Here is a 26,011-nt window from a genome sequence, read left to right as displayed (position 1 = left end):
CTGTGATGACACACCAGTCAGAGACCACTATGACGACACACCAATCAGAGACCACTATGACGACACACCAATCAGAGACCACTATGACGACACACCAATCAGAGACCACTATGACGACACACCAGTCAGAGACCACTATGACAACACACCAATCAGAGACCACTATGACGACACACCAATCAGAGACCACTATGACGACACACCAAATGATGACCACCAATCAGAGACCACTATGACGACACACCAATCAGAGACCACTATGACGACACACCAATCAGAGACCACTATGATGACACACCAAATGATGACCACCAATCAGAGACCACTATGACGACACACCAATCAGAGACAACTATGATGACACACCAAATGAGGACCACCAATCAGAGACAACTATGTTGACACACCAAATGATGACTACCAATCAGAAACCACTATGATGACACACCAAATGATGACCACCAATCAGAGACCACTATGATGACACACCAAATGATGACACACCGATCAGAAACCACTATGATGACACACCAAATAATGACCACCAATCAAGAGACAGCTATGATGACACACCAATCAGAGACCACTATGATGACACACCAAAAGCGTTTGATGGATCCATTTAGTCTTCTATAAGTCATCCAAAAGTAACTGAAAGTAATCAGATTACATTGCTGAGTTTGGGTAAATCCAAAGGTAACTTTACCGATTACAACTTGGGACAGGTAACTAGTAACTAAGGGATTACATGTAGGATGTACCCTACCCAACCCTGTTGCTACATAAGTAGCAGTCATTCACATATCCTCTGACAACTTTCTCCATTTTACATTCCTCCACAGTTTCTTCCGCTGCTCGCTCCCTAACTCGTCCAGGCCTCCGTGGTCTTATATCTAACAAAGCAGACAAATTATAACATCTGGATCTAACACAACTTCCCATGTACTCCGTAACTACAACCCCTCCAGTTAATTTAAACTCTTCTCACATGCATTACAAGGGCTCATCATTTTGAAATCTCTCTCTCTTTCTCCCCCTCCCTCGCTCATCTCTCTCTCTCTGTGTCTCTCTCTTTCTCCCCCTCCCTCGCTCGTCTCTCTCTCTCTGTGTCTCTCTCTTTCTCCCCCTCCCTCGCTCATCTCTCTCTCTCTGTGTCTCTCTCTTTCTCCCCCTCCCTCGCTCGTCTCTCTCTCTCTCTTTCTCCCCCTCCCTCCCTCATCTCTCTCTCTGTGTGTCTCTCTCTCTTTCTACCCCTCCCCCGCTCATCTCTCTCTCTGTCTCTCTCTCTTTCTCCCCCTACCTCCCTCATCTCTCTCTGTGTCTCTCTCTCTTTCTCCCCATCTCTCTTTCTCTTTCTTCCCCTCCCTCGCTCATCTCTCTCTGTCTCTCTCTCTTTCTCCTCCATCTCTCTCTCTTTCTCCCCCTCCCTCCCCCATCTCTCTCTCTCTTTCTCCCCCTCCCTCCCTCATCTCTCTCTGTCTCTCTCTCTCTTTCTCCCCCATCTCTCTCTCTCTTTCTCCCCCTCCCTCCCTCATCTCTCTCTGTCTCTCTCTCTCTCTCTCTTTCTCCCCATCTCTCTCTCTCTTTCTCCCCCTCCCTCCCCCATCTCTCTCTCTCTCCATGTCAACATAGGTAACTGGTCCCTCTCCACCTCTCAAAGCATCACTGCTGTAATATTACCGCCGTACGCGACCTTTCTTGAGTGGCAAGGTCACAGTGGAGTTCATAATGAATGCGTCACTAGCCTCATTCACTTAACTCTCCGCTGCCATATGGTGACCTTCCTGCAGCTTCCGTGTGATGTGGATGGAGTGCTATTCTATTCCTACATAATGTGTGTGTGTGTGCGTGTGTGCGTGCGTGTGTGTGCGCGCCTCGGTGGCTTTGGTTAGCGCCCAGAGGTGCCCAGAGGCATAGAAGTGCACAGAGGCAGGTGACAGACACAGTCACAAAGTCCCAGGAGCTAATCGTCTCTAATCGCCGAGCTCCACTTCAGTGCTGTTGAGTTGAAACAATGACATCTGGCTGTACTGGGAGTATAGAGGAGGCCACAAGGTTGGAACAATTGACAACAGATAGCTAAAGAGGCTTTAGTGTAATACAAGTGGTTTGCAATCAAAACAAACTGCGAATATAACAAAGACAGCTAGTGTATTTGAGAGGAGTGCTTGCAAGTAAGCATTTCCCTGAACTCTGTACACTACAATTAACTTTGATTTGATTTTTGGACGAAATCATTTACAAAACGATCACGCTGTACAGAACCAGTGAGAAGCCAGTGTTATGAAATGACCGTCATACATACCGTCATAGCGTGATAACTTCAGCCCACATGATGAAATGAATATCTTAAATGAAATGAATGTCACAGACCCAGTCAAATACAGGTATTTACACTGTGAGAACAAAAGGCATGTTATTAATGAGATATCTTCAGACTATCAACACACAGTCAGAGCATGATTAAAATGAACTGATAATAAGATGTTATCAGTTATGTTGTGGGGGGGGGGAAGAGAGATGCATGATTAAAATGAACTGATAATAAGATGTTATCAGTTATGTTGTGGGGGGGGGGAAAGAGAGATGCATGATTAAAATGAACTGATAATAAGATGTTATCAGTTATGTTGTGGGGGGAAAAGAGAGATGCATGATTAAAATGAACTGATAATAAGATGTTATCAGTTATGTTGTGGGGGGGGGGAAAGAGAGATGCATGATTAAAATGAACTGATAATAAGATGTTATCAGTTATGTTGTGGGGGGGGGGAAAGAGAGATGCATGATTAAAATGAACTGATAATAAGATGTTATCAGTTATGTTGTGGGGGGGGGAAAAGAGAGATGCATGATTAAAATGAACTGATAATAAGATGTTATCAGTTATGTTGTGGGGGGGGGGAAAGAGAGATGCATGATTAAAATGAACTGATAATAAGATGTTGAACAAAAGGACAATTGGCATTACTTTATGGGGGGGATCAGAATAAAATGTCGAGATGAATTTTTATGGAGAACCTGGGGGACAATCGATACAATGCATAAACATGAACAATGATAAAAGATGTTATCAATGCATAAACATGCATGATTAAAATGCATAAACATCGTTACAATGCATAAACATCGTCTACAATGCATAAACATCGATGCATGCATAAACATGAACTGAATAATAAACATGTTACAATGCATAAAAGAGAATGCATAAACAACTGATAATAAATGTTATAAACATCGTTGTGCAATGCATAAACATGCATGATAAACATGAACTGAATAATAAACATGTTATCAATTATAAACATCGGGGGAACAGATGCATAAAAATGAACTGAATGCATAAACATTATCAGTTATGTGCATAAACATCGATGCAATGCATAAAATGACAATGCATAAACATGTTATCAGTTATGTTGTAAACATCGATACAATGCATAAACATCGATAATAAGATGTTACAATGCATAAACATCGTCTGCAATGCATAAACATCGTGGGGGGAAATGCATAAACATGATTAAAATGAACTGATAAACATCGTTACAATGCATAAACATCGTCTGGGAAAGCATAAACATGATTAAAATGCATAAACATCGATGTTATGCATAAACATGTTGTACAATGCATAAACATGATTAAAATGAAAACATGATAATAAATGCATAAACAAAAGTCTACAATGCATAAACATTTTATGGGGGGAAATGCATAAACATCGTCTACAATGCATAAACATCGTCTACAATGCATAAACATCGTCTACAATGCATAAACATCGTCTACAATGCATAAACATCGTCTACAATGCATAAACATCGTCTACAATGCATAAACATCGTCTACAATGCATAAACATCGTCTACAATGCATAAACATCGTCTACAATGCATAAACATCGTCTGCAATGCATAAACATCGTCTACAATGCATAAACATCGTCTACAATGCATAAACATCGTCTACAATGCATAAACATCGTCTGCAATGCATAAACATCGTCTACAATGCATAAACATCGTCTACAATGCATAAACATCGATCTGGTCAATGAATAAACATCGTCTACAATGACAGGAAACATCGTTGGAATGCATAAACATCGTCTACAATGCATAAACATCGTCTGCAATGCATAAACATCGTCTACAATGCATAAACATCGTTGAATGCATAAACATCGCTTCATATAAACATCGTCTACAATGCATAAACATTTTTTACAATGCATAAACATCGTCTACAATGCATAAACATCGTCTGCAATGCATAAACATCGTCTACAATAAACATTTTTTTTTTTGCATAAATTCAATACATTATTAAATAAGGAGAGCGGATGACTTAAAGATGCAGAGTTTATTTTTACATTTTACTACAATAAAAAAAAAGAACCCTTTGATGAGGTCTATGAATAAAACAATGACAGGAAAAGAAGTTGGAGGCGTTTTTTTTTTTTTTTTGAATGGGTTCAAATCCCGTTTGGGAAAAGCATATGCCCTGGCACTCAAACGATATAACAGATCTTTGAATAAGAATTGATCGGTATTCATATATATATATATATATTTTTTTAAATCAAGTCGTTTGTGAAGGAAATACTACGTAATTAAATATACTGTACATATCGAATACTATGGGTTAACAGTGTCCCCCATTTCCTAATATGCATAAAATATACAGTACAGTATTTTATACGTAAATACAGTCAAAGAACAGAATGTGCAGTGTCTTATACAACTGTACAATATAAAAATGTAGTATGTAGTATGTAGTATGTAGCATGTAGTATGTAGCATGTAGCATGTAGTATGTAGCATGTAGTATGTAGCATGTAGCATGTAGTATGTAGTATGTAGCATGTAGCATGTAGTATGTAGTATGTGGTATGTAGCATGTAGCCTGTAGTATGTAGTATGTAGCATGTAGTATGTAGTATGTAGCATGTAGTATGTAGCATGTAGTATGTAGTATGTCACCAGGAAATAACATTTTTTATGCAATAACAGAATAGATACAGTACATTCCTTTGGAGAAGATATTCCTTGTCAACCAATATTAATCATATCATATCAATATTGAATTTTAACGAAAGCCAAAATGTTATAGAATTTGATACTATAATTCATTTGGTATAGCATAGGTAACGGTGTAGAAATGTATCTGGACAGTCTTGAGAACTGTTATAAATGACTGTTAGTGTGTTGGTCGGCCTGGAGTTTCCCATGATATGTCCATCAATAGCACTTGGACCTGTTTTCCACTCCAAACTCTAATTTCCCTCCTGGAAAACAGGTCCAAGTGTCCCTCTTGAAGAGAATGAAAACTTGTTTATTCACGTTTTTTTTTTAAGTTTCTCACTTAGTCTCTCTTTCACTCTTGCTCAGTCTTTCTGTCTCATTTAGTCTTTCTGTCTCGCTCAGTCTTTCTGTCTCGCTCAGTCTTTCTGTCTCGCTCAGTCTTTCTGTCTCACTCAGTCTTTCTGTCTCACTCAGTCTTTCTGTCTCGCTCAGTCTTTCTGTCTCCACAGTCTTTCTGTCTCCACAGTCTTTCTGTCTCACTCAGTCTTTCTGTCTCACTCAGTCTTTCTGTCTTGCTCAGTCTTTCTGTCTTGCTCAGTCTTTCTGTCTCGCTCAGTCTTTCTGTCTCCACAGTCTTTCTGTCTCGCTCAGTCTTTCTGTCTCATTTAGTCTTTCTGTCTCGCTCAGTCTTTCTGTCTCGCTCAGTCTTTCTGTCTCACTCAGTCTTTCTGTCTCACTTAGTCTTTCTGTCTCCACAGTTTTTCTGTCTCATTTAGTCTTTCTGTCTCAGTCAGTCTTTCTGTCTCAGTCAGTCTTTCTGTCTCACTCAGTCTTTCTGTCTCAGTCAGTCTTTCTGTCTCATTTAGTCTTTCTGTCTCACTCAGTCTTTCTGTCTCCACAGTCTTTCTGTCTCGCTCAGTCTTTCTGTCTCACTCAGTCTTTCTGTCTCACTCAGTCTTTCTGTCTCACTCAGTCTTTCTGTCTCCACAGTCTTTCTGTCTAATTTAGTCTTTCTGTCTCATTTAGTCTTTCTGTCTCGCTCAGTCTTTCTGTCTCACTCAGTCTTTCTGTCTCCACAGTCTTTCTGTCTAATTTAGTCTTTCTGTCTCATTTAGTCTTTCTGTCTCGCTCAGTCTTTCTGTCTCACTCAGTCTTTCTGTCTCCACAGTCTTTCTGTCTAATTTAGTCTTTCTGTCTCATTTAGTCTTTCTGTCTCGCTCAGTCTTTCTGTCTCACTCAGTCTTTCTATCTCCACAGTCTTTCTGTCTCGCTCAGTATTTCTGTCTCCATGTCGCTCTGTTTTTCATTCTAATCATCTTCCATTCCCTTTCTTTCTTGCACATTCTTTTTCACAGCCTCACTTTACATTTTCATCTTTTTCTTTTCTCTGGGCTTCTCTATCTCTCCATCAGCTCTTCTCCTCCTTGGCGCTACGGCCAGTCTTATTCAGCACAGAGTTAAGTTCGTTGAGGAGGTTGGGGGGCATTAGACCCCCCTCTCCCATCAGAACGGGCCTCCTGTTTGGGTTCTTGACGCCACTCTGAGGGGCTTGGGGCTCTGGGTGTGGAGAGGGACATCGCTGAGGCTGGATCACTCCCGCTGAAACATTTCTCTGACCAGTCCCGGGGGACAGGAGTCGGTCCTTCTGCTTCAAGCAATTAGCCACTATGGCTGTTTTGTGCTGAAGACTGCCACAATCTTCCCTTGTTTTCTCATCTTCACTGGGAGGTGTGCCGATGTTTAGGGACAGCGTTCTGTATGACGGCTACGGAAGGGAGAGGTAGAGAAAGGGTTCATTTCTTGAATATACCTTCGGAAAGTTTTCGGACCCCTTGATTTTTATTATTGTTATAATTTATTTATTATTATAACATTTATTATATATATTTTCCCCCTCATCAATCTACCCCATAATGACAAAGGATAAAACTGGTTTAAAAAAAAAATGTAATACAACTGAAATATTACATTTACATACTGTAAGTATTCAGACCCTTTACTCAGTACTTGAAGCACATTTGACAGTGATTACAGCCTCGAGTCTTCTTGGGTATGACGCTACAAGTTTCTCCCATTCTTCTCTACAGATCCGCTCAAACTCTGTCAGGTTGGATGGGGAGCGTTGCTGCAGAGCTATTTTCACGTCTCTCCAGGGATGCTAGATCGGGTTCAAGTCCGGGCTCTGGCTGGGCCACTCAAGGACATTCAGAGACTTATCCAGAAGCCATTGCTGCGTTGTCTTGGCTGTGTGCTTAGGTTGTCTTGTTGGAAGGTGAACATTTGTCCCAGTCTGAGATCCTGAGGGCTTTGGAGCAGATTTTAATCAAGGATCTCTCTGTACTTTGCTCCATTCATCTTTGCCTCCATCCTAATTAGTCTCCCAGCCCCTGCCGCTGAAAAACATCCCCACAGCATGATGCTGCCACCACTGTGCTTCACTGTAGGGATGGTGCCAGGTTTCCTCCAGAAGTGACGTTTGGCATTCAAGCCAAAGAGTTCAATCTTGGTTTCATCAGACCAGAGAATCTTGTTTATCATTGTCTGAGAGTCCTTTAGGTGCCTTTTGGCAAACTCCAAGCGGGCTGTCATGTGTCTTTTACTGAGGAGTGGCTTCTGTCTGGACACTCGACCATAAAGGCATGATTGGTGGAGTACAGGGATGGTTTTCCTTCTGGAAGCTTCTCTCATCTCAACAGAGGAACTCTAGAGCTTTGTCAGAGTGACTATCGGGTTAACGGTCACCTCCCTGACCAAGGCCCTTCTCACCTGATTACTCAGTTTGGACGGGCGGCCAGCTCTAGGAAGAGTCTTGGAGGTTCCAAACTTCTTCCATTTAAGAATGATGGAGGACACTGTGTTCTTGAGGATGATCAATGGAAACAGGATGCACCTGAGCTTAATTTCAAGTCTCATCGCAAAGGGTCTGAATACTTATGTAAATAAGCTATTTCTGTTTTTTATTTCAAATAAATGTGCAAAAAATATCCAAAAACCTGTTTTCGCTTTGTCATTATGGGTTATTGTGATGTCATTATGGGGTATTGTGATGTCATTACGGTGTATTATGTCTATTATGATTGCTGAGGATATTTTTTTCTATAATCCATTTTAGAATAAGGCTGTAACGTAACAAAATGTGGAAAAAGTCAAGGGGTCTGAATAATTTCAGAAGGCACTGTATAAATAAAGTAATCTACTGTCTCATGATATGATAAGCTCTTATCTGTAAGAGTTCAGCTTCCACACTATTATTAGAGCTAAAGGATGGGTGATCAACAACGAAGTCAAGTGTATTGGCTTGATTCACTTCCTGACTAAATTATGCGTAGGACTGAATTCATGGTGGAGAGAGGATATGGAGACTTACGTTTTTGCTGGTTTTGTGTTCTGTGTTCTGTGTTCTGTTCTGTGTTCTGTTCTGTGAACTCTGCTGGGCTGCTGACATGCTTTTATGAACTGCAGGTTTGCTGTGATCTCTGCTCTTTGACCAGAGGTCTCCTCCATGCTGACGACACAGACACTCATTAGTCAATACACTGTTCTATGTCTATAGTGATACACTTCTTATACGTGGTTTCTGCAACCATTTTTGAAACTATGACATTATTCTGACAATACAAATTCATGGTCATTCTTTGTTCAGTATGAGTCCACTTGGAGACGTTGGAGAAAGCGCAACAGTTTATGATTTTAACAAAAATGACTACACCTAACAATTTAACAATTGTCCATGATCTTCAATACCTATGGAGAATGTTGGCTTTATAAACAATATCATGTAGTGTTGCTGCCGTTGTCTCTCTGGAACTTTCTCTGAGTATGTTTTTTAAAGGCAGCGAACCTGAGCCACCAGTTAGGGTGGAGAGAGTTGAGAGTCGCAGGGTGATGACCCGGTGTTCCTGACAAAAAATCCTGACCGCGCTTGCTCGTACTGAACTTTAATGAGTTGTCCACTTCCTGGTCACAGGTTGACCTGAGATCCCCTTGAATTCTTTTCATCTCCTCATTTAATTTGTGCTGGAAAGTGTGCATGGACCTTTTGTATCTCTCCACCACTCTCCAAAACAAAAAGAAACTCGACTTCCTTTTGCCAGTTGCTATGGAAACACTTTCCGAAAGTCAAAAGCCTGCTAAAAGGTAAGAGGAAAGAAAGTGAGAATAAGTATTCTCTCTCTCTCTCTGTCTCTCTCGATGTCTCTCTCGCTGTCTCTCTCGATGTCTCTCTCGATGTCTCTCTCTCTCTCTCTCTCTCTCGATGTCTCTCTCTCTTTCGCTGTCTCTCTCTCTCTCTCGCTGTCTCTCTCGCTGTCTCTCTCTCTCTCTCTCTCGCTGTCTCTCTCCCTCCCTCTCTCGCTGTCTCTCTCCCTCCCTCTCTCGCTGTCTCTCTCCCTCCCTCTCTCGCTGTCTCTCTCTCTCTCTCTCTCTCTCTCTCTCTCTCTCTCTCTCTCTCTCTCTCTCTCTCTATGTCTCTCTCTCGCTGTCTCTCTCTCGCTGTCTCTCTCTCTCTCTCTCCTCTCTCTCTCGCTGTCTCTCTCTCTCTCTCTCTGTCTCTCTCTCTCTCTCTCTCTCTCTCTCTCTCTGTTTCTCTCTCTCTCTCTCTGTTTCTCTCTCTCTCTCTCATTCTCTCTTTCTATCCTTCTCACAAGTCCTGTGGAAGATGCCACTCCCTAGACTTAGAAGCTTTGAGAGGAGTCTACTACTTTTAGCCTGCTATACCCTGCTATAGATTTAGTTGTTTAGGGACTGACTCTGAGAGCTGAGAGTAGGGAAAAGTCACTGTTGCTCACGCTCTAGCAAACACTCTAGTCAAAAATATGGCCTTCCACTTTAGGTCTGTCTTTTACTGACAGACCTAAAGTAAATCGCTAAAGACTAGGTCTTACATGAAGTACCTGTGACAAACAACAAGCAAAGTTGATGGTTGTAGAGTCGGCAACGAGACGACAACGCACAAATAGGGCAATGGAAAACTAAGATTTATCTTTGTTTATTTATGAGATGCACTGATGCACTTTTCGGAATAGTAAGGATGAGTGCTGATGAATTTGCGACATTTAAAAAGCGATATTTTCTCATAGTAATAACAAAATAGTCTCGCTTTCGTTTTTGTCTTTTAATGAAAAAAAACTAAAATGAGACTGAAAATAACACTCCCGAACACTCCCTGAAGAAGAGAGAGAGAGAGAAAGAGAGAAAGAGAGAGAGAGAGAAAGAGAGAGAGAGAGAGAGAGACAGCGAGAGAGAGAGAGAGAGAGAGAGAGAGAGAGAGAGAGAGAGAGAGAGAGAGAGAGAGAGAGAGAGAGAGAGAGAGAGAGAGAGAGAGAAAGAGAGTGAGAGAGAGTGAGAGAGAGAGAGAGAGAGAGAGAGAGAGAGAGAGAGAGAGAGAGAGAGAGAGAAAGAGAGAGAAAGAGAGAGAAAGAAAGAGAGAGAGAGAGAGAGAGAGAGAGAGAGAGAGAGAGAGAGAGAGAGAGAGAGAGAGAGAGAGAAAGAGAGAGAGAGAAAGAGAGAGAGAGAGAGAGAGAGAGAGAGAGAGAGAGAGAGAGAGAGAGAGAGAGAGAGAGAGAGAGAGAGAGAGAGAGAGAGAGAGAGAGAGAGAAAGAGAGAGAGAGAGAGAGAAAGAGAGAGAGAGAGAGAGAAAGAGAGAGAGAGAGAGAGAGAGAGAGAGAGAGAGAGAGAGAGAGAGAGAGAGAGAGAGAGAGAAAAGAGAGAGAGAGAGAGAGAGAGAGAGAGAGAGAGAGAGAGAGAGAGAGAGAGAGAGAGAGAGAGAGAAAGAGAAAACAACAACAACAACAACAATTGAACGAGAAAAAGGAGAGTGATGTTCTCTCGCTCATCTGCAACATCTGTAGCTTCTCTCCTCTTTGCATTATTTATGGCGGCTGTGTGCTGTCAGCCACTGACACAAACAACACTTAGCTATATCTGCTGTAGATGTAGGTACTGTAGTGTTCTGCTCACCAATGTGATGGCTACAATCTCCCTGACCTTATTCCAGCGGCTGAGAATGTTGCACATAATGTGATTTATGTTATCGCTGAGTGACCTCGAAAACTTCACAGCACTTCCCCTTATTTATGTATTGTATTTCGTGTTAGTCCACATTTTTTTGGGGGGGGGTTACAATGGAAAATGATGAACAATGATATGGGAGTGTAAATATGATTTATCGTATCTCGCTGGTTTAAAGATGCAGTTTTTCCTGAGTGTTAATCAACCAATTTTTTTTCACGGGAATGAGCGATGGCGAAAGGAGAGGACCAACAAACCATTCTCAATATGTATCATTGTCTTTCGTTCAAGGATTATTACGTTTTCATACACGTGGTGGAAAGAGACCGTACATTGAAACAACATCCGTGGATCAAACTCTTACAGTAGTACGTGCATCAGGAGTGATCGTTCTATGTCAGACGTGTTCTCCTTACACCATATCAACAAGCTGATTGGTCAATGCTATGTAATCGATAGAACATAGTCAAACATCGACCATGTTGAACACAACGTTTATTTCCAGAGAAGATTCCAGAACCCTGAATATACCTTCATCGTGATGATGTCTGTCACCCAGTCTATTTGAGACTCCTTCCCATCGCAGCAGAAATGCCTGTGGATCAGAAAACAATAGTAGATATAAATTACCTAGGGTCAGATTTTTACTATACTGCCTAATGGTAAAGGATATGCATATGAGGTTAGGATCTGATCCTGGATCTGTGGTTGAAGAGGGAAAATAATGGCCTCATTCTTAACAGTGAAAAACATCTGATTAATCAAATCTGGTGGAGAAATCATACGGTCTTCAATCTCTTATTTTTGTTCTGTCAAACTTTGATGAAAACGACAGAAGAGGAGGGTGAAGGTTTTGAATTATTGACATTGAAAAGCAGTGAAAAGCACTCACCATTGCTGTTTGTCTGTGTAGACGGTGAAACCCCAGCTATTAAAGGAAAGGGAGAAGATGGTTTAAACGTCGTTTTTCGGCAAACTGGTGACCCACACTCTGATGAAAAGTTGTTTTCGCATCTCGCACGTCAAGTCAAAAGGAAACAAGACGATGCAAACCCCTGAACTCGGATGATCAGAAAATATCTTAGGCGAAAAAGTATACTACCATCAATATATTTATAATCATCCTTTCAAATACAGACAAACACAATGTTCATTATTATGTTTAGCCCTCATGCTAGGAGTCAAGATGTACCCACACACACACACAAAGGTCTGTGGCTACACGGTTAGTTCAGTGATAGAACAGATAGAAAAACAAGGAGATGAGGAGGAGACAAAGCCTGTATTCTATCTAAACTCCCTGCTAGCTAACCCAGCCCATTCAACCTCCCCCAAGCCTGAATCCTATCTAAACTCCCTGCTAGCTAACCCATCCAACCTCCTCCAAGCCTGTATTCTATCTAAACTCCCTGCTAGCTAACCCATCCAACCTCCTCCAAGCCTGTATCCTATCTAAACCCCCTGCTAGCTAACCCAGCCAACCTCCTCCAAGCCTGTATCCTATCTAAACTCCCTAATAGCTAACCCATCCAACCTCCTCCAAGCCTGTATCCTATCTAAACTCCCTGCTAGCTAACCCATCCCATTCAACCTCCCCCAAGCCTGTATCCTATCTAAACTCCCTGCTAGCTAACCCAGCCCATTCAACCTCCCCCAAGCCTGTATCCTATCTAAACTCCCTGCTAGCTAACCCAGCCCATTCAACCTCATCCAAGCCCTTTGTCTGTTCGGCCTGTTCTTAATTATGTGGTTTAGTCTCTTTCCGTCTCTTCGACTCTCTCTATTCCTCCCAGCCTCTCTCTCTCTCTCTCTCTCTCTCTTCAACTCCCTCCATTCCTCCTTCTCTTTCTCTTTGACTCACACCAATCCTCCCAGTCTCTCTCTCTCTTTCTCTCTCTTTGACTACCTCCAATTCTCCAAGTCTCTCTCTCTTTCTCTCTCTTTGACTCCCTCCATTCCTCCAAATCTCTCTCTCTTTCTCTCTCTTTGACTCCCTCCATTCCTCCAAGTCTCTCTCTCTTTCTCTCTCTTTGACTCCCTCCATTCCTCCCAGTCTCTTTGACTCCCTCCATCCCTCCCAGTCTCTCTGACTCCCTCCATTCCTCCCAATCTCTCTGACTCCCTCCATTCCTCCCAGTCTCTATTTGACTCTCTCCATTCCTCCCAGTCTCTCTCTATCTCTGTCTCTCTGACTTCCTCCATTCCTCCGAGCCTCGCTCTCTTTCTCTCTCTTTAACTCCCTCCATTCCTCCCAGCTTCTCTCTCTCTTTCTCTCTTTGACTCCATTCCTCCCAGTCTCTCTTTCTCTCTCTGTCTCCCTCCATTCCTCCCAGTCTCTCTGACTCCCTCCATTCCTCCCAGTCTCTCTCTCTCTCTCTGTCTCTCTGACTCCCTCCATTCCTCCCAGTCTCTCTTTGACTCCCTCCATTCTTCTCAGTCTCTCTGACTCCCTCCATTCCTCCCAGCCTCTCTGACTCCCTCCATTCCTCCCAGCCTCTCTCTCTTTCTCTCTCTTTGACTCCCTCCATTCCTCCCAGTCCCTCTTTGCTCCATCCATGCCTCCCAGTCTCTCTGACTCCCTCCATTCTTCCCGGACTCTCTCTCTTTCTCTCTCTTTGACTACCTCCATTCCTCCCAGTCTCTCTGACTCCCTCCATTCCTCCCAGTCTCTCTCTGACTCCCTCCATTCCTCCCAGACTCTCTCTCTTTGACTCCCTCCATTCCTCCCAGTCTCTCTGAATCCCTCCATTCCTCCCAGTCTCTCTCTCTCTCTCTCTCTGTCTCTCTGACTCCCTCCATTCCTCCCAGTCTCTCTCTGTCTCTCTGACTCCCTCCATTCCTCCCAGTCTCTCTGACTCCCTCCCTTCCTCCCAGTCTCTCTGACAACCTCCATTCCTCCCAGTCTCTCTCTCTCTCTCTGTCTCTCTGACTCCCTCCATTCCTCCCAGTCTCTCTGACTCCCTCCATTCCTCCCAGTCTCTCTGTCTCCCTCCATTCCTCCCAGTCTCTCTGACTCCCTCCATTCCTCCCAGTCTCTCTTTGACTCCCTCCATTCCTCCCAAAAATTTTCAGAAATGTTAATTGGGTAACATGAAACATTGGGTTGGCTTTTTAATTGGGTAACATGAAACATTGGGTTGGCTTGTGCCTTCTTCTCCTTCTTATGCCCACAAAAATGCAGCTGGCTTGACATGAGTTATAAATTACAATATTACAAGATTAGGAAAATAAAATAAAGTGGCAGCAATATTTCTCCGTTCGGAGGAAGCTGGCCAAAAATTGGTACTGTGTAATGATCAGGCTTTTTAATCAGCTTCTTGATATGCCACACCTGTCAGGTGGATGGATTATCTTGGCAAAGAATAAATGCTCACTAACAGGGATATAAAGAAATTTGAGCAACACATTTCAGAGAAATAAGCTTTTTGTGAGTATGGAACTTTTCTGGGTGTAACGTCGTTCTTCGTTTGTCGAAAGAGAGTCGGACCGAAATGCAGCGTGGTTGTTACTCATGTTCTTTAATGAAGAGATCGCGATACATTAAATAACTTATACATATACAATATACAAAACAACAAACGGAACGTGAAACCTATTACAGCCTATCTGGTGAAACTACACAGAGACAGGAACAATCACCCACGAAATACAAAGCGAAACTCAGGCTACCTAAATACGGTTCCCAATCAGAGACAACGAGAATCACCTGACTCTGATTGAGAACCGCCTCAGGCAGCCAAGCCTATACAACACCCCTAATCATCCGCGATCCCAAATACTACAAACCCCAATACGAAAATACAATAACATAAACCCATGTCACACCCTGGCCTGACCAAATATATAACGAAAACACAAAATACAATGACCAAGGCGTGACACTGGGATTTCTTATTTCAGCTCATGAAACATCACACCAACACTTTACATGTTGCGTTTATATGTTTGTCCAGTGTACATTTATTCAATGTTGTTATTGTTAGGAGTGGTTTGAATAGCTTTGATGTTGAGGCACTCGGAACAAAAAGAGAAGGCGTTACATATTTAGGATGTTAGGATGTTAGGGTGCTAGGATGTTAGGGTGTTAGGGTGTTAGGGTGTTAGGATGTTAGGGTGTTAGGGTGTTAGGATGTTAGGGTGTTAGGATGTTAGGATGTTAGGGTGTTAGGGTGTTAGGATGTTAGGATGTTAGGGTGTTAGGGTGTTAGGGTGTTAGGGTGTTAGGATGTTAGGATGTTAGGGTGTTAGGGTGTTAGGGTTAGGGTGTTAGGGTGTTAGGGTGTTAGGGTGTTAGGGTGTTAGGGTGTTAGGGTGTTAGGGTGTTAGGATGTTAGGGTGTTAGGGTGTTAGGGTGTTAGGGTGTTAGGGTGTTAGGATGTTAGGGTGTTAGGGTGTTAGGATGTTAGGGTGTTAGGGTGTTAGGGTGTTAGGGTGTTAGGATGTTAGGATGTTAGGGTGTTAGGGTGTTAGGGTGTTAGGATGTTAGGGTGTTAGTTAGGGTGTTAGGGTGTTAGGATGTTAGGGTGTTAGGGTGTTAGGGTGTTAGGGTGTTAGGATGTTAGGGTGTTAGGGTGTTAGGGTGTTTAGGGTGTTAGTGTTAGGATGTTAGTGTTAGGGTGTTAGGATGTTAGGATGTTAGGATGTTAGGGTGTTAGGGTGTTAGGGTGTTAGGGTGTTAGGGTGTTAGGATGTTAGGGTGTTAGGGTGTTAGGGTGTTAGGGTGTTAGGGTGTTAGGGTGTTAGGGTGTTAGGGTGTTAGGGTGTTAGGGTGTTAGGGTGTTAGGGTGTTAGGGTGTTAGGGTGTTAGGGTGTTAGGGTGTTAGGGTGTTAGGGTGTTAGGGTGTTAGGGTGTTAGGGTGTTAGGGTGTTAGGGTGTTAGGGTGTTGGGGTGTTAGGGTGTTAGGGGTGTTGGATGTTAGGGTGTTAGGATGTTAGGGTGTTAGGATGTTAGGGTGTTAGGGTGTTAGGATGTTAGGGTGTTAGGATGTTAGGGTGTTAGGGTGTTAGGATGTTAGGGTGTTAGGGTGTTAGGATGTTAGGGTGTTAGGGTGTTAGGGTGTTAGGATGTTAGGATGTTAGTGTTAGGGTGTTAGGGTGTTAGGATGTTAGGGTGTTAGGATGTTAGGATGTTAGGGTGTTAGGATGTTAGGGTGTTAGGATGTTAGGGTGTTAGGATGTTAGGGTGTTAGGATGTTAGGATGTTAGGATGTTAGGGTGTTAGGATGTTAGGGTGTTAGGATGTTAGGATGTTAGGGTGTTAGGATGTTAGGGTGTTAGGTTAGGATGTTAGGGTGTTAGGGTGTTAGGGTGTTAGGATGTTAGGATGTTAGGGTGTTAGGATGTTAGGGTGTTAGGGTGTTAGGATGTTAGGGTGTTAGGATGTTAGGATGTTAGGGTGTTAGGATGTTAGGGTGTTAGGGTGTTAGGATGTTAGGGTGTTAGGATGTTAGGATGTTAGGAGTAGTTTGAATAGCTGTTGAGGCACTCGGAACAACAAGAGAAGGCGTTACATATTTTCGGGGATGAGGAACTCACATCATGAGAGACAAAATAACACAGTAAAGAAGGCCGGTATTAATAATGATAATCTATCTTAATAACACTCAGATATATCATTTACACTTTGATAAGGTATATGTGATAAGTATCAGTGATATTTACCTGGTGGGTGGTTTGAGCTTCTTCTTCAGTCCTAGGTAACACTTGACGAACTTCAGTGGGACCTCTCTCTCTGGCTTAGTGCTCTTGGACAAACAGGAAGTTAAGTCAGACAAGGGAAGTAGGCCGTTTCAAGCAATCCAAATAGCAAGAGCATTTTTTTTGCAAAAGTGTCGGGGTCCCAAAAAGACAGGCAGTCGAAACACGCTTTCCAAAAACAATCACTACCAGAGAATAATTGGATGGAGGAAAATCAAAATATATATTTTTGGACGATATAGTAGCGATAATTGACTCCAATAGTAGATATATAAATAAATAAAGACAGATGAACCATTTTAATTTTAATTTTAATTTTGCTATTGTAAGTATCGTTAGCTTGCGCTAGCTTGCGCTAGTCAGCTGTACCTGCACCAAACATCCTGTATTTTTCATCCTATTGGTTGTTCTCCAACTTCTTTTTAAATAGTGAGCCAACGTGTTTTTGGGCAATTTAATTTCCGACTGATCAAAATGAATTTGTGACTCGTTTCAGGAGACTAGACTCTCTTTGTGTCTCTCTCTGTGTGTGTCTCCATAAATGTCTCTCTCTCTGTGTGTGTCTCTTTGTGTGTGTGTCTCTCTCTCTCTGTGTGTGTGTGTGTGTGTGTGTGTGTGTGTGTGTGTGTGTGTGTGTGTGTGTGTGTGTGTGTGTGTGTGTGTGTGTGTGTGTGTGTGTGTGTGTGTGTGTGTGTGTGTGTGTGTGTGTGTGTCTCTCTCTCTGTGTGTGTGTCTTTCTCTCTGTATGTCTCTCTCTTTCTGTGTCTCTCTCTCTCAATGCGTGTCTCTGCACATCACTACATCACAGGAGATGCTTCACAGGATTTGAACAAAATCATGTTTATTAATCAGAATGTGTTTTGGAACAGAAATGCCTTCTGGAACATGTGAACTTTAATTTTCCTTAATAACAAACTTGAATTACATCCATAAATACAACTAACATTGTTCAATTACGTTGCTAGTTGGTTTAGCCATAGAAAAAAGCAGGAACATTCCCGCTAGCCATGATTGGCTGAGATAATGGATGGGCTGGACATACCGGGAGATGAATTTGGATTGATCTACCGTGTAGCATGCTTCTATCTATAATGTGAGCTGTTCAGTATGCGTTGACAATCCTTTTTACTGTGCCGATTTTGAAAGATATGACGTTAGCCATCGAGAACTACAAAAACTATCGACAGATCAGTTGGAAAAGGGGATGGGCTACATTCTGCGCACGCCATGGGCAATGTGAACCGGAGTGACTTGACAGAATACTGGCCAAACGAGATGTAGCTACAAACAAACCAGAGTTAAACGGTTCCAGTCTGTCGTGACGCATTCACCCATGTATACGCATGTGAGTCGAGCTAAATTTTCAGATATTATTTTCGAATTTTGTTGGGAAGTTATTTTTATTGCAAGTTAAAGCGTAACACTAGTTAGCGAACAAATGTTAGCTTGCTGGTTGGCTAGCTAAAGTTGCATGTATGATCTTTGTATTAATATTATTAGAATCTGAAATTAATTTGCATTGCTAGTTATAGCCTAATGTTAGATAGCTAACATTGAACCTAGTTTGTTAGCTTTAGCTACCTGCAGATTCATACTACAGCTATGACAATGTTTGTATAGTGGCTTGCAAAAGTATTCACCTCCCTTGGCATTTTTCCTATTTTGTTGCCTTACAACCTGGAATTAAAATAGATTTTTGGGGGGTTTGTATCATTTCATTTAAACAACATGTCTACCACTTTGAATATGCAAAATATTTTTTATTGTGGAACAAACAAGAAATAAGACAAAAAAAAAACAAGGCAAAACTGCTCCAGCTCCTTCAAGTTGGATGGGTTCTGCTGGTGTACAGAAATCTTTAAGTCATACTACAGATTCTCAATTGGATTGAGGTCTGGGCTTTGACTAGGCCATTCCAAGACCTTGATATGGTTCCTCTTAAACCACTCAAGTGTTGCTTTAGCAGTATGCTTAGGGTCATTGTCCTGCTGGAAGATTAACCTCCGCACCAGTCTCAAATCTCTGGAAGACTGAAACAGGTTTCCCTAAAGAATTTCCCTGTATTTAGTACCATCCATCATTCCTTCAATTCTGACCAGTTTCCCAGTCCCTGCCGCTGAAAAACTTCCCCACAGCATGATGTTTCCACCACCATGCTTCACTGTGGGGAAGTTGTTCTTGGGGTGATGAGAGGTGTTGCCTTTGCGACAGACATAGTATTTTCCTTAATTGCCAAAAAACAAAATTTTAGTCTCATCTGACCAGAGTACATTCTTTCATATGTTTTGGGAGTCTCCCACATGCCTTTTGGCGAACACCAAACGTGTTTGCTTATTTTTTCTTTAATAAGCAATGGCTTTTGTCTGGCCACTCTTCTGTAAAGCCCAGCTCTGTGGAGTGTACGGCTTAAAGTGGTCCTATGGACAAATACTCCAATCTCTGCTGTGGAGCTTTGCAGCTCCTTCAGGGTTTCTCTAGTCTCTTTGTTGCCTCTCTAATTAATGCGCTCCCAGCCTGGTAAGTGAGTTTTGGTGGGCGGCACTCTCTTGGCAGGTTTGTTGTGGTGACATATTCTTTCAGTTGATGTAAGAAGGGCTTTATAAATCAATTTTATTTGATTTCCATTTTTTTATAATGGATTTAATGGTGTTGGGATGTTCAAAGTTTTGGATATTTTTGAATAACTCAACCCTGATCTGTTCTTCATGGTGCCGCTTGCTTAGTGGTGTTGCAGACTCTGGGGCCTTTCAGAACAGGTGTATATATGCTGAGATCATGTGACACTTAAATAAAGTCCACCTGTGTGCAATCTAACTAATTATGTGACTTCTGAAGGTAATTGGTTGCACCAGATCTTATTTATGGGTTTCATAGCAAAGTGGGTGAACACATATAAATTCACCACTTTTCATTTTTTAAATTTGTAGAATTTTTTAAAACTAGTCATTTTTTAAATTTCACTTCACACATTTGAACTATTTTGTGTTTTGCCCATTTCATGAAATACAAATACAAATCAATTTAATTAAATTACAGGTTGTAATGCAACATAAAAGGAAAAACACCAAGGGGATGAATACTTTTGCAAGGCACTGTATTTAGTAGTTGTATGAGTTGGTATTATGCCAGTTCATTGTTTAGCTAACTAGCTAGCTACATGTCTAAACAAAGACTCCACTTTGCCAGATGATTACATGACCCATTAAGTTAGCCAGGTGTGTCATGGGATTGATTACAGCCAATTATTATTTCATTATTTCATGAACATGTGAACATGTCTAAACAATAGTGACCCATCCACTTAGCTAGATGTGGCTGGGGAGTTGTTATAGCATTTCTTTCACATGACCCATCCACTTAGCTAGATGTGGCTGGGGAGGTGTTATAGCATTTCTTTCACATGACCCATCATTTTAGCCAGGTGTGTTGGGTAACAATGATAAAATACTCATAAAATACTTTTTTTCTGGACACTTTCTGTTTTTGATATTGCTACTGTTGCATGTAACCTCTTCACTGTACCATTTACACATTCTGTATCCTATGCATGTGACAAATAAAAGTAGATTTTATTTGATGTAGCGTGTGTTCACTACATTGCCTCACTTGTGAAGTCCTTAAAGAGATGGGTGGGGCTAAGGCATAAGAGGGTGTGAACAATGCCGAATGGGTGTAGACAAAGAAGAGCTCTCCAGTAGGTGTACCAAAACGATTCAAGGGCCATTTTCTCAAAGTGGGTTTACAAGTTTAGCAACTTTCAAAGCTGAATTACTTGCTCATTGTTCCTCAACTGCTGTGTGATTTTCTAGCTCTGAGTCTCTAATTAGATCCAATGTAAAAAAAGAAAAAAAAAGAAAATGTTGCTACTTAAGACCGAATCGAGGCGGTCGGTTATCTTCTCTCGTCTCTCTGGAGCAGACATACATACTATACATACTATACATATATACATACTATACATACTATACATATATACTATATAGTGAGCAATATTTTTATGAACATCGACGCGCAAAAAAAATCACAGTATCGAATAGCAATACATATCGTATCGGCTACTAAGTATTATCGTATCGTGAGGTCCCTGGCAATTCCCTGCCTTAGACATTACTCTTCTGCCTGACACCAACCTATCCAACACTTAACATTTGCTTATCGCCGCACACACACACACACACACACACACAAACACAAAAAAAAAGAAACGCCTCTCAGAATATCAATTAAATTTCCGCTACACTGCTAATTTAAATCTTCTTTGGGTGGTAATAAGCCACATTGCAACGCAGCCTGATATTACAATAATTAAGGAAAGAACAGCCTTCATTCAAAGCACCCACCCCCCCCTTTCATCTCTCCTTCCATCCACCTCCATCCATTATTAACTTGTCTTCACACTCCTTTACAAACCACATCTGGAGCTAAGAGAGGGGCCGCAGGGGAGGCTTGTTGCCACTGCACACACACATCATGTACAGTCCTGTGTCCTGGTTCTAACATAAAGCCGGGCAGCTGGGGGGGGGGGGGTGATTCACATACTGGAACACTTCTCTGTCTGATGTGAGTGTGTGTGTGTGTGTGTGTCTATGTGTGGGGGTGGGAAGTGTGTGTGTGTGTCTATGTGTGGGGGTGGGAAGTGTGTGTGTGTGTCTATGTGTGGGGGTGGGGAGTGTGTGTGTGTGTGTCTATGTGTGGGGGTGGGAAGTGTGTGTGTGTGTGTGTGTGTGTGTGGGGGTGGGAAGTGTGTGTGTGTGTGTCTATGTGTGGGGGTGGGAAGTGTGTGTGTGTGTGTGTGTGGGGGTGGGAAGTGTGTGTGGGGGGGGGTGGGAAGTGTGTGTGTGTGTGTGTGTGTCTATGTGTGGGGGTGGGAAGTGTGTGTGTCTGTGTGTGTGTCTATGTGTGGGGGTGGGAAGTGTGTGTGTCTGTGTGTGTGTCTATGTGTGGGGGTGGGAAGTGTGTGTGTGTGTGTGTCTGTCTGTGTGTGGGGGTGGGAAGTGTGTGTGTGTGTGTCTATGTGTGGGGGTGGGAAGTGTGTGTGTGTGTGTGTGTGTCTATGTGTGGGGGTGGGAAGTGTGTGTGTGTGTGTGTGTCTATGTGTGGGGGTGGGAAGTGTGTGTGTGTGTCTATGTGTGGGGGTGGGAAGTGTGTGTGTGTGTGTGTGTGTGTGTGTCTATGTGTGGGGGTGGGAAGTGTGTGTGTGTGTGTGTGTGTGTCTATGTGTGGGGGTGGGAAGTGTGTGTCTGTGTGTGGGGTGTGGGGTGGGAAGTGTGTGTGTGTCTGTGTGTGGGGGTGGGAAGTGTGTGTGTGTGTGTGTCTATGTGTGGGGGTGGGAATTCTGTGTGTGTGTGTGTGTGTGTGTGTGTGTTCTGTGTGTGTGTGTGTGTGTATGTAGGATGGAGATAGTTTCCAGTTTCTTTAATATCAAAATTAAAAGGTAAATGGGGGCTTTCCTTTTGGCGAATGAGGAGAACAATTGAAAGCAGAAAAGTGCCTCATTTTGTGCGAGCTGTAAACAGTATTTAATTAATAAACAAATGAAAATGCACAGGCAAATACAACACACACACACACACACACACACACACACACACACACACACACACACACACACACACACACACACACACACACACACACACACACACACACACACCCCACTCACTTTCATCTCTTTGTACAGTAGCAGCTTGTCATCTCGGAGGATGACATATCTGTCCTGGAATTTATGTCCGGACAGCAGCTTGGAGGATCCATCCTTGAACTTCACCTGTTCCCCTCTCATAAACTGTTTTTGCTTCCTGCCTGAAGGTGAAATTCAACAAAATGCAATCAGCAGATCGTCCACACCCCTTGGTATATGAGAGATGGAAGAAAATCACCGCAATTATGAATGCATGTTTGTGATTGTATGATTTGCTGTGAGAGTCTATTGATGACATAGGGTGAGAGCGTCTGCTAAATGACTTAAATGTAAATGTAAATAGGGTGTAGAGTATAGTATCATGCATCAATGTTAATTTGCTTTGAGGTTAAATCGTGATGAGAAAAGGTCACTTGTTATAAATGTTCAATAATAGCCTTCTTAACAGGTACAGTGATATGACTAATGGCTGAAAGAGGTGAGAAATTACTGTTCATAACGTCAATAAATCACTCTGTAATGTATTACTAAACTGTTTCCTTATACTAATCTAATAACACATTCAGTAATAAGTTGGTTCTGAAATGATGGAATGGATAAAAGGACTGATGCTGAGAGAGAGAGAGAGAGAGAGAGAGAGGGGGAGAGACAGAGAGAGAGAGAGAGAGAGAGAGAGAGAGAGAGAGAGAGAGAGAGAGAGAGAGAGAGAGAGAGAGAGAGAGAGACACAGAGAGAGAGAGAGAGAGAGAGAGAGAGAGAGAGAGAGAGAGAGAGAGAGAGAGAGAGAGAGAGAGAGTAAATCTTTCATTCTTAGCATCCATCAAGGTCTTTAGTACAGTATTGTGTATCTGTGTGGAAAATTCTCTCAATAAGGAAACTGTGTTCATAGAAACAGACGCCTTTTAGCTCAATCAGTGCCATTGTCAGTGTGAAATGCTGGAGTACAAAAGCTGATTTGACACCTTCTCAGCTATATTGTGAGCATGACGGTGCTTTCAGATGTCATCCATCAAACTGCATGTTGTACCTGGGAGAGTGTCTGCCATTTTGTGCTCTCCAAACTTTTTGATGACGAGGAAGGCGGAGCTGGGGTCGTCAAGAGTGCTCCACTCCAGCACCTGCTCCAGAACCTTCTCTTTGTAGTGTAATGGGCGTTCTGTTACAAAGACAAAATACATCAGTGTGTTGTGCCTACAAGTCAGAGTGTTGTGTCAGCTAGTCAGAGTGTTGTGTCAGCTAGTCAGAGTGTTGTGTCTACAAGTCAGAGTGTTGTGTCTATTAGTCAGAGTGTTGTGTCTACAAGTCAGAGTGTTGTGTCAGCTAGTCAGAGTGTTGTGTCTACAAGTCAGAGTGTTGTGTCTATTAGTCAGAGTGTTGTGTCTACAAGTCAGAGTGTTGTGTCTGCTAGTCAGAGTGTTGTGTCTACTAGTCAGAGTGTTGTGTCTACTAGTCAGAGTGTTGTGTCTACAAGTCAGAGTGTTGTGTCTGCTAGTCAGAGTGTTGTGTCTGCTAGTCAGAGTGTTGTGTCTACTAGTCAGAGTGTTGTGTCTACAAGTCAGAGTGTTGTGTCTACAAGTCAGTGTGTTGTGCCTACAAGTCAGAGTGTTGTGTCAGCTAGTCAGAGTGTTGTGTCTACAAGTCAGAGTGTTGTGTCTATTAGTCAGAGTGTTGTGTCTACAAGTCAGAGTGTTGTGTCTACAAGTCAGAGTGTTGTGTCTATTAGTCAGAGTGTTGTGTCTACAAGTCAGAGTGTTGTGTCTACTAGTCAGTGTGTTGTGTCTACTAGTCAGAGTGTTGTGTCTACTAGTCAGAGTGTTGTGTCTGGTAGTCAGAGTTTTGTGTCTGCTAGTCAGAGTGTTGTGTCTGCTAGTCAGAGTGTTGTGTCTGCTAGTCAGTGTGTTGTGTCTACTAGTCAGAGTGTTGTGTCTGCTAGTCAGAGTGTTGTGTCTACTAGTCAGAGTGTTGTGTCTACAAGTCAGAGTGTTGTGTCTGCTAGTCAGAGTGTTGTGTCTGCTAGTCAGAGTGTTGTGTCTGCTAGTCGGAGTGTTGTGTCTACAAGTCAGAGTGTTGTGTCTACTAGTCAGAGTGTTGTGTCTGCTAGTCAGAGTGTTGTGTCTACAAGTCAGAGTGTTGTGTCTACTAGTCAGAGTGTTGTGTCAGCTAGTCAGAGTGTTGTCTCTGGTAGTCACAGTGTTGTGTCTGGTATTCAGAGTGTTGTGTCTGCTAGTCAGAGTGTTGTGTCTGCTAGTCAGTGTGTTGTGTCTACTAGTCAGAGTGTTGTGTCAGCTAGTCAGAGTGTTGTCTCTGGTAGTCACAGTGTTGTGTCTGGTATTCAGAGTGTTGTGTCTGGTAGTCAGAGTGTTGTGTCTGGTAGTCAGAGTGTTGTGTCTACGAGTCAGAGTGTTGTGTCAGCTCGTCAGTGTTGTGTCAGGTAGTCAGAGTGTTGTGTCAGCTAGTCAGAGTGTTGTGTCTGGTAGTCAGAGTTTTGTGTCTGCTAGTCAGAGTGTTGTGAGTGGTAGTCAGTGTGTTGTGTCTGGTAGTCAGAGTGTTGTGTCTACGAGTCAGAGTGTTGTGTCAGCTCGTCAGAGTGTTGTATCAGGTAGTCAGAGTGTTGTGTCAGCTAGTCAGAGTGTTGTGTCTGGTAGTCAGAGTTTTGTGTCAGCTAGTCAGAGTGGTGTGTCTGCTAGTCAGAGTGTTTGTCAGCTAGTCAGAGTGTTGTGTCTGGTATTCAGAGTGTTGTGTCTGGTAGTCAGTGTGTTGTGTCTGGTAGTCAGAGTGTTGTGTCTACTAGTCAGAGTGTTGTGTCAGCTAGTCAGAGTGTTGTGTCTGGTATTCAGAGTGTTGTGTCTGGTAGTTAGTGTGTTGTGTCTGGTAGTCAGTGTGTTGTGTCTGGTAGTCAGAGTGTTGTGTCTACTAGTCAGAGTGTTGTGTCAGCTAGTCAGAGTGTTGTGTCTGGTATTCAGAGTGTTGTGTCTGGTATTCAGAGTGTTGTGTCTGGTATTCAGAGTGTTGTGTCTGGTAGTCAGAGTGTTGTGTCTGGTAGTCAGTGTGTTGTGTCTGGTAGTCAGAGTGTTGTGTCTACTAGTCAGAGTGTTGTGTCAGCTAGTCAGAGTGTTGTGTCTGGTATTCAGAGTGTTGTGTCTGGTATTCAGAGTGTTGTGTCTGGTAGTCAGTGTGCTGTGTCTGGTAGTCAGTGTGTTGTGTCTGGTAGTCAGAGTGTTGTGTCTACTAGTCAGAGTGTTGTGTCAGCTAGTCAGAGTGTTGTGTCTGGTATTCAGAGTGTTGTGTCAGCTAGTCAGAGTGTTGTGTCTGGTAGTCAGAGTGTTGTGTCTGGTAGTCAGTGTGTTATGTCAGCTAGTCAGAGTGTTGTGTCTACTAGTCAGAGTGTTGTGTCAGCTAGTCAGAGTGTTGTGTCTACTAGTCAGAGTGTTGTGTCAGCTAGTCAGAGTGTTGTGTCTGGTATTCAGAGTGTTGTGTCTACTAGTCAGAGTGTTGTGTCTGCTAGTCAGAGTGTTGTGTCTGGTAGTCAGAGTGTTGTGTCTGGTAGTCAGAGTGTTGTGTTTGGTAGTCAGAGTGTTGTGTCTGGTAGTCAGAGTGTTGTGTCAGCTAGTCAGAGTGTTGTGTCTGGTAGTCA

The 26,011-nt window shown here is 42.6% G+C and overlaps 1 protein-coding gene across 8 annotated transcripts in view; it reads right to left on the bottom strand.

Moving 5' to 3' along the window:
- Positions 1-4,349: 4,349 nt before the first annotated feature.
- Positions 4,350-26,011, bottom strand: part of arap2 (ArfGAP with RhoGAP domain, ankyrin repeat and PH domain 2) — a 272,636-nt gene continuing 250,974 nt past the window's right edge. The window contains exons 27-34 of one of the 8 annotated variants that reach the window (XR_008062416.1): positions 23,405-23,533; positions 22,399-22,538; positions 16,701-16,783; positions 11,932-11,967; positions 11,571-11,634; positions 8,398-8,535; positions 5,964-6,795; positions 4,350-5,748 (exon numbers count right to left, since the gene is read on the bottom strand). Coding sequence is in view for 1 of the 8 variants with exons in the window: in XM_052459291.1 (XP_052315251.1) it covers positions 6,439-6,795; positions 8,398-8,535; positions 11,571-11,634; positions 11,932-11,967; positions 16,701-16,783; positions 22,399-22,538; positions 23,405-23,533 (947 nt within the window). In the remaining 7 variants the exon portion in view is untranslated. Of the gene's footprint in view, positions 6,796-8,397; positions 8,536-11,570; positions 11,635-11,931; positions 11,968-16,700; positions 16,784-22,398; positions 22,539-23,404; positions 23,534-26,011 lie in introns of all 8 variants that reach the window. The other 7 variants (XR_008062417.1, XR_008062418.1, XR_008062419.1 and 4 more) reach the window with 7 other exon arrangements.

Source organism: Oncorhynchus keta, chromosome 13 (genome assembly GCF_023373465.1).
Source record: "Oncorhynchus keta strain PuntledgeMale-10-30-2019 chromosome 13, Oket_V2, whole genome shotgun sequence".
NCBI classification, from domain to species: Eukaryota; Metazoa; Chordata; class Actinopteri; order Salmoniformes; family Salmonidae; genus Oncorhynchus; species Oncorhynchus keta.
The sequence above is the reverse complement of the archived record's forward strand: the minus strand, read 5'-3'. Positions and strand labels throughout refer to the sequence as shown.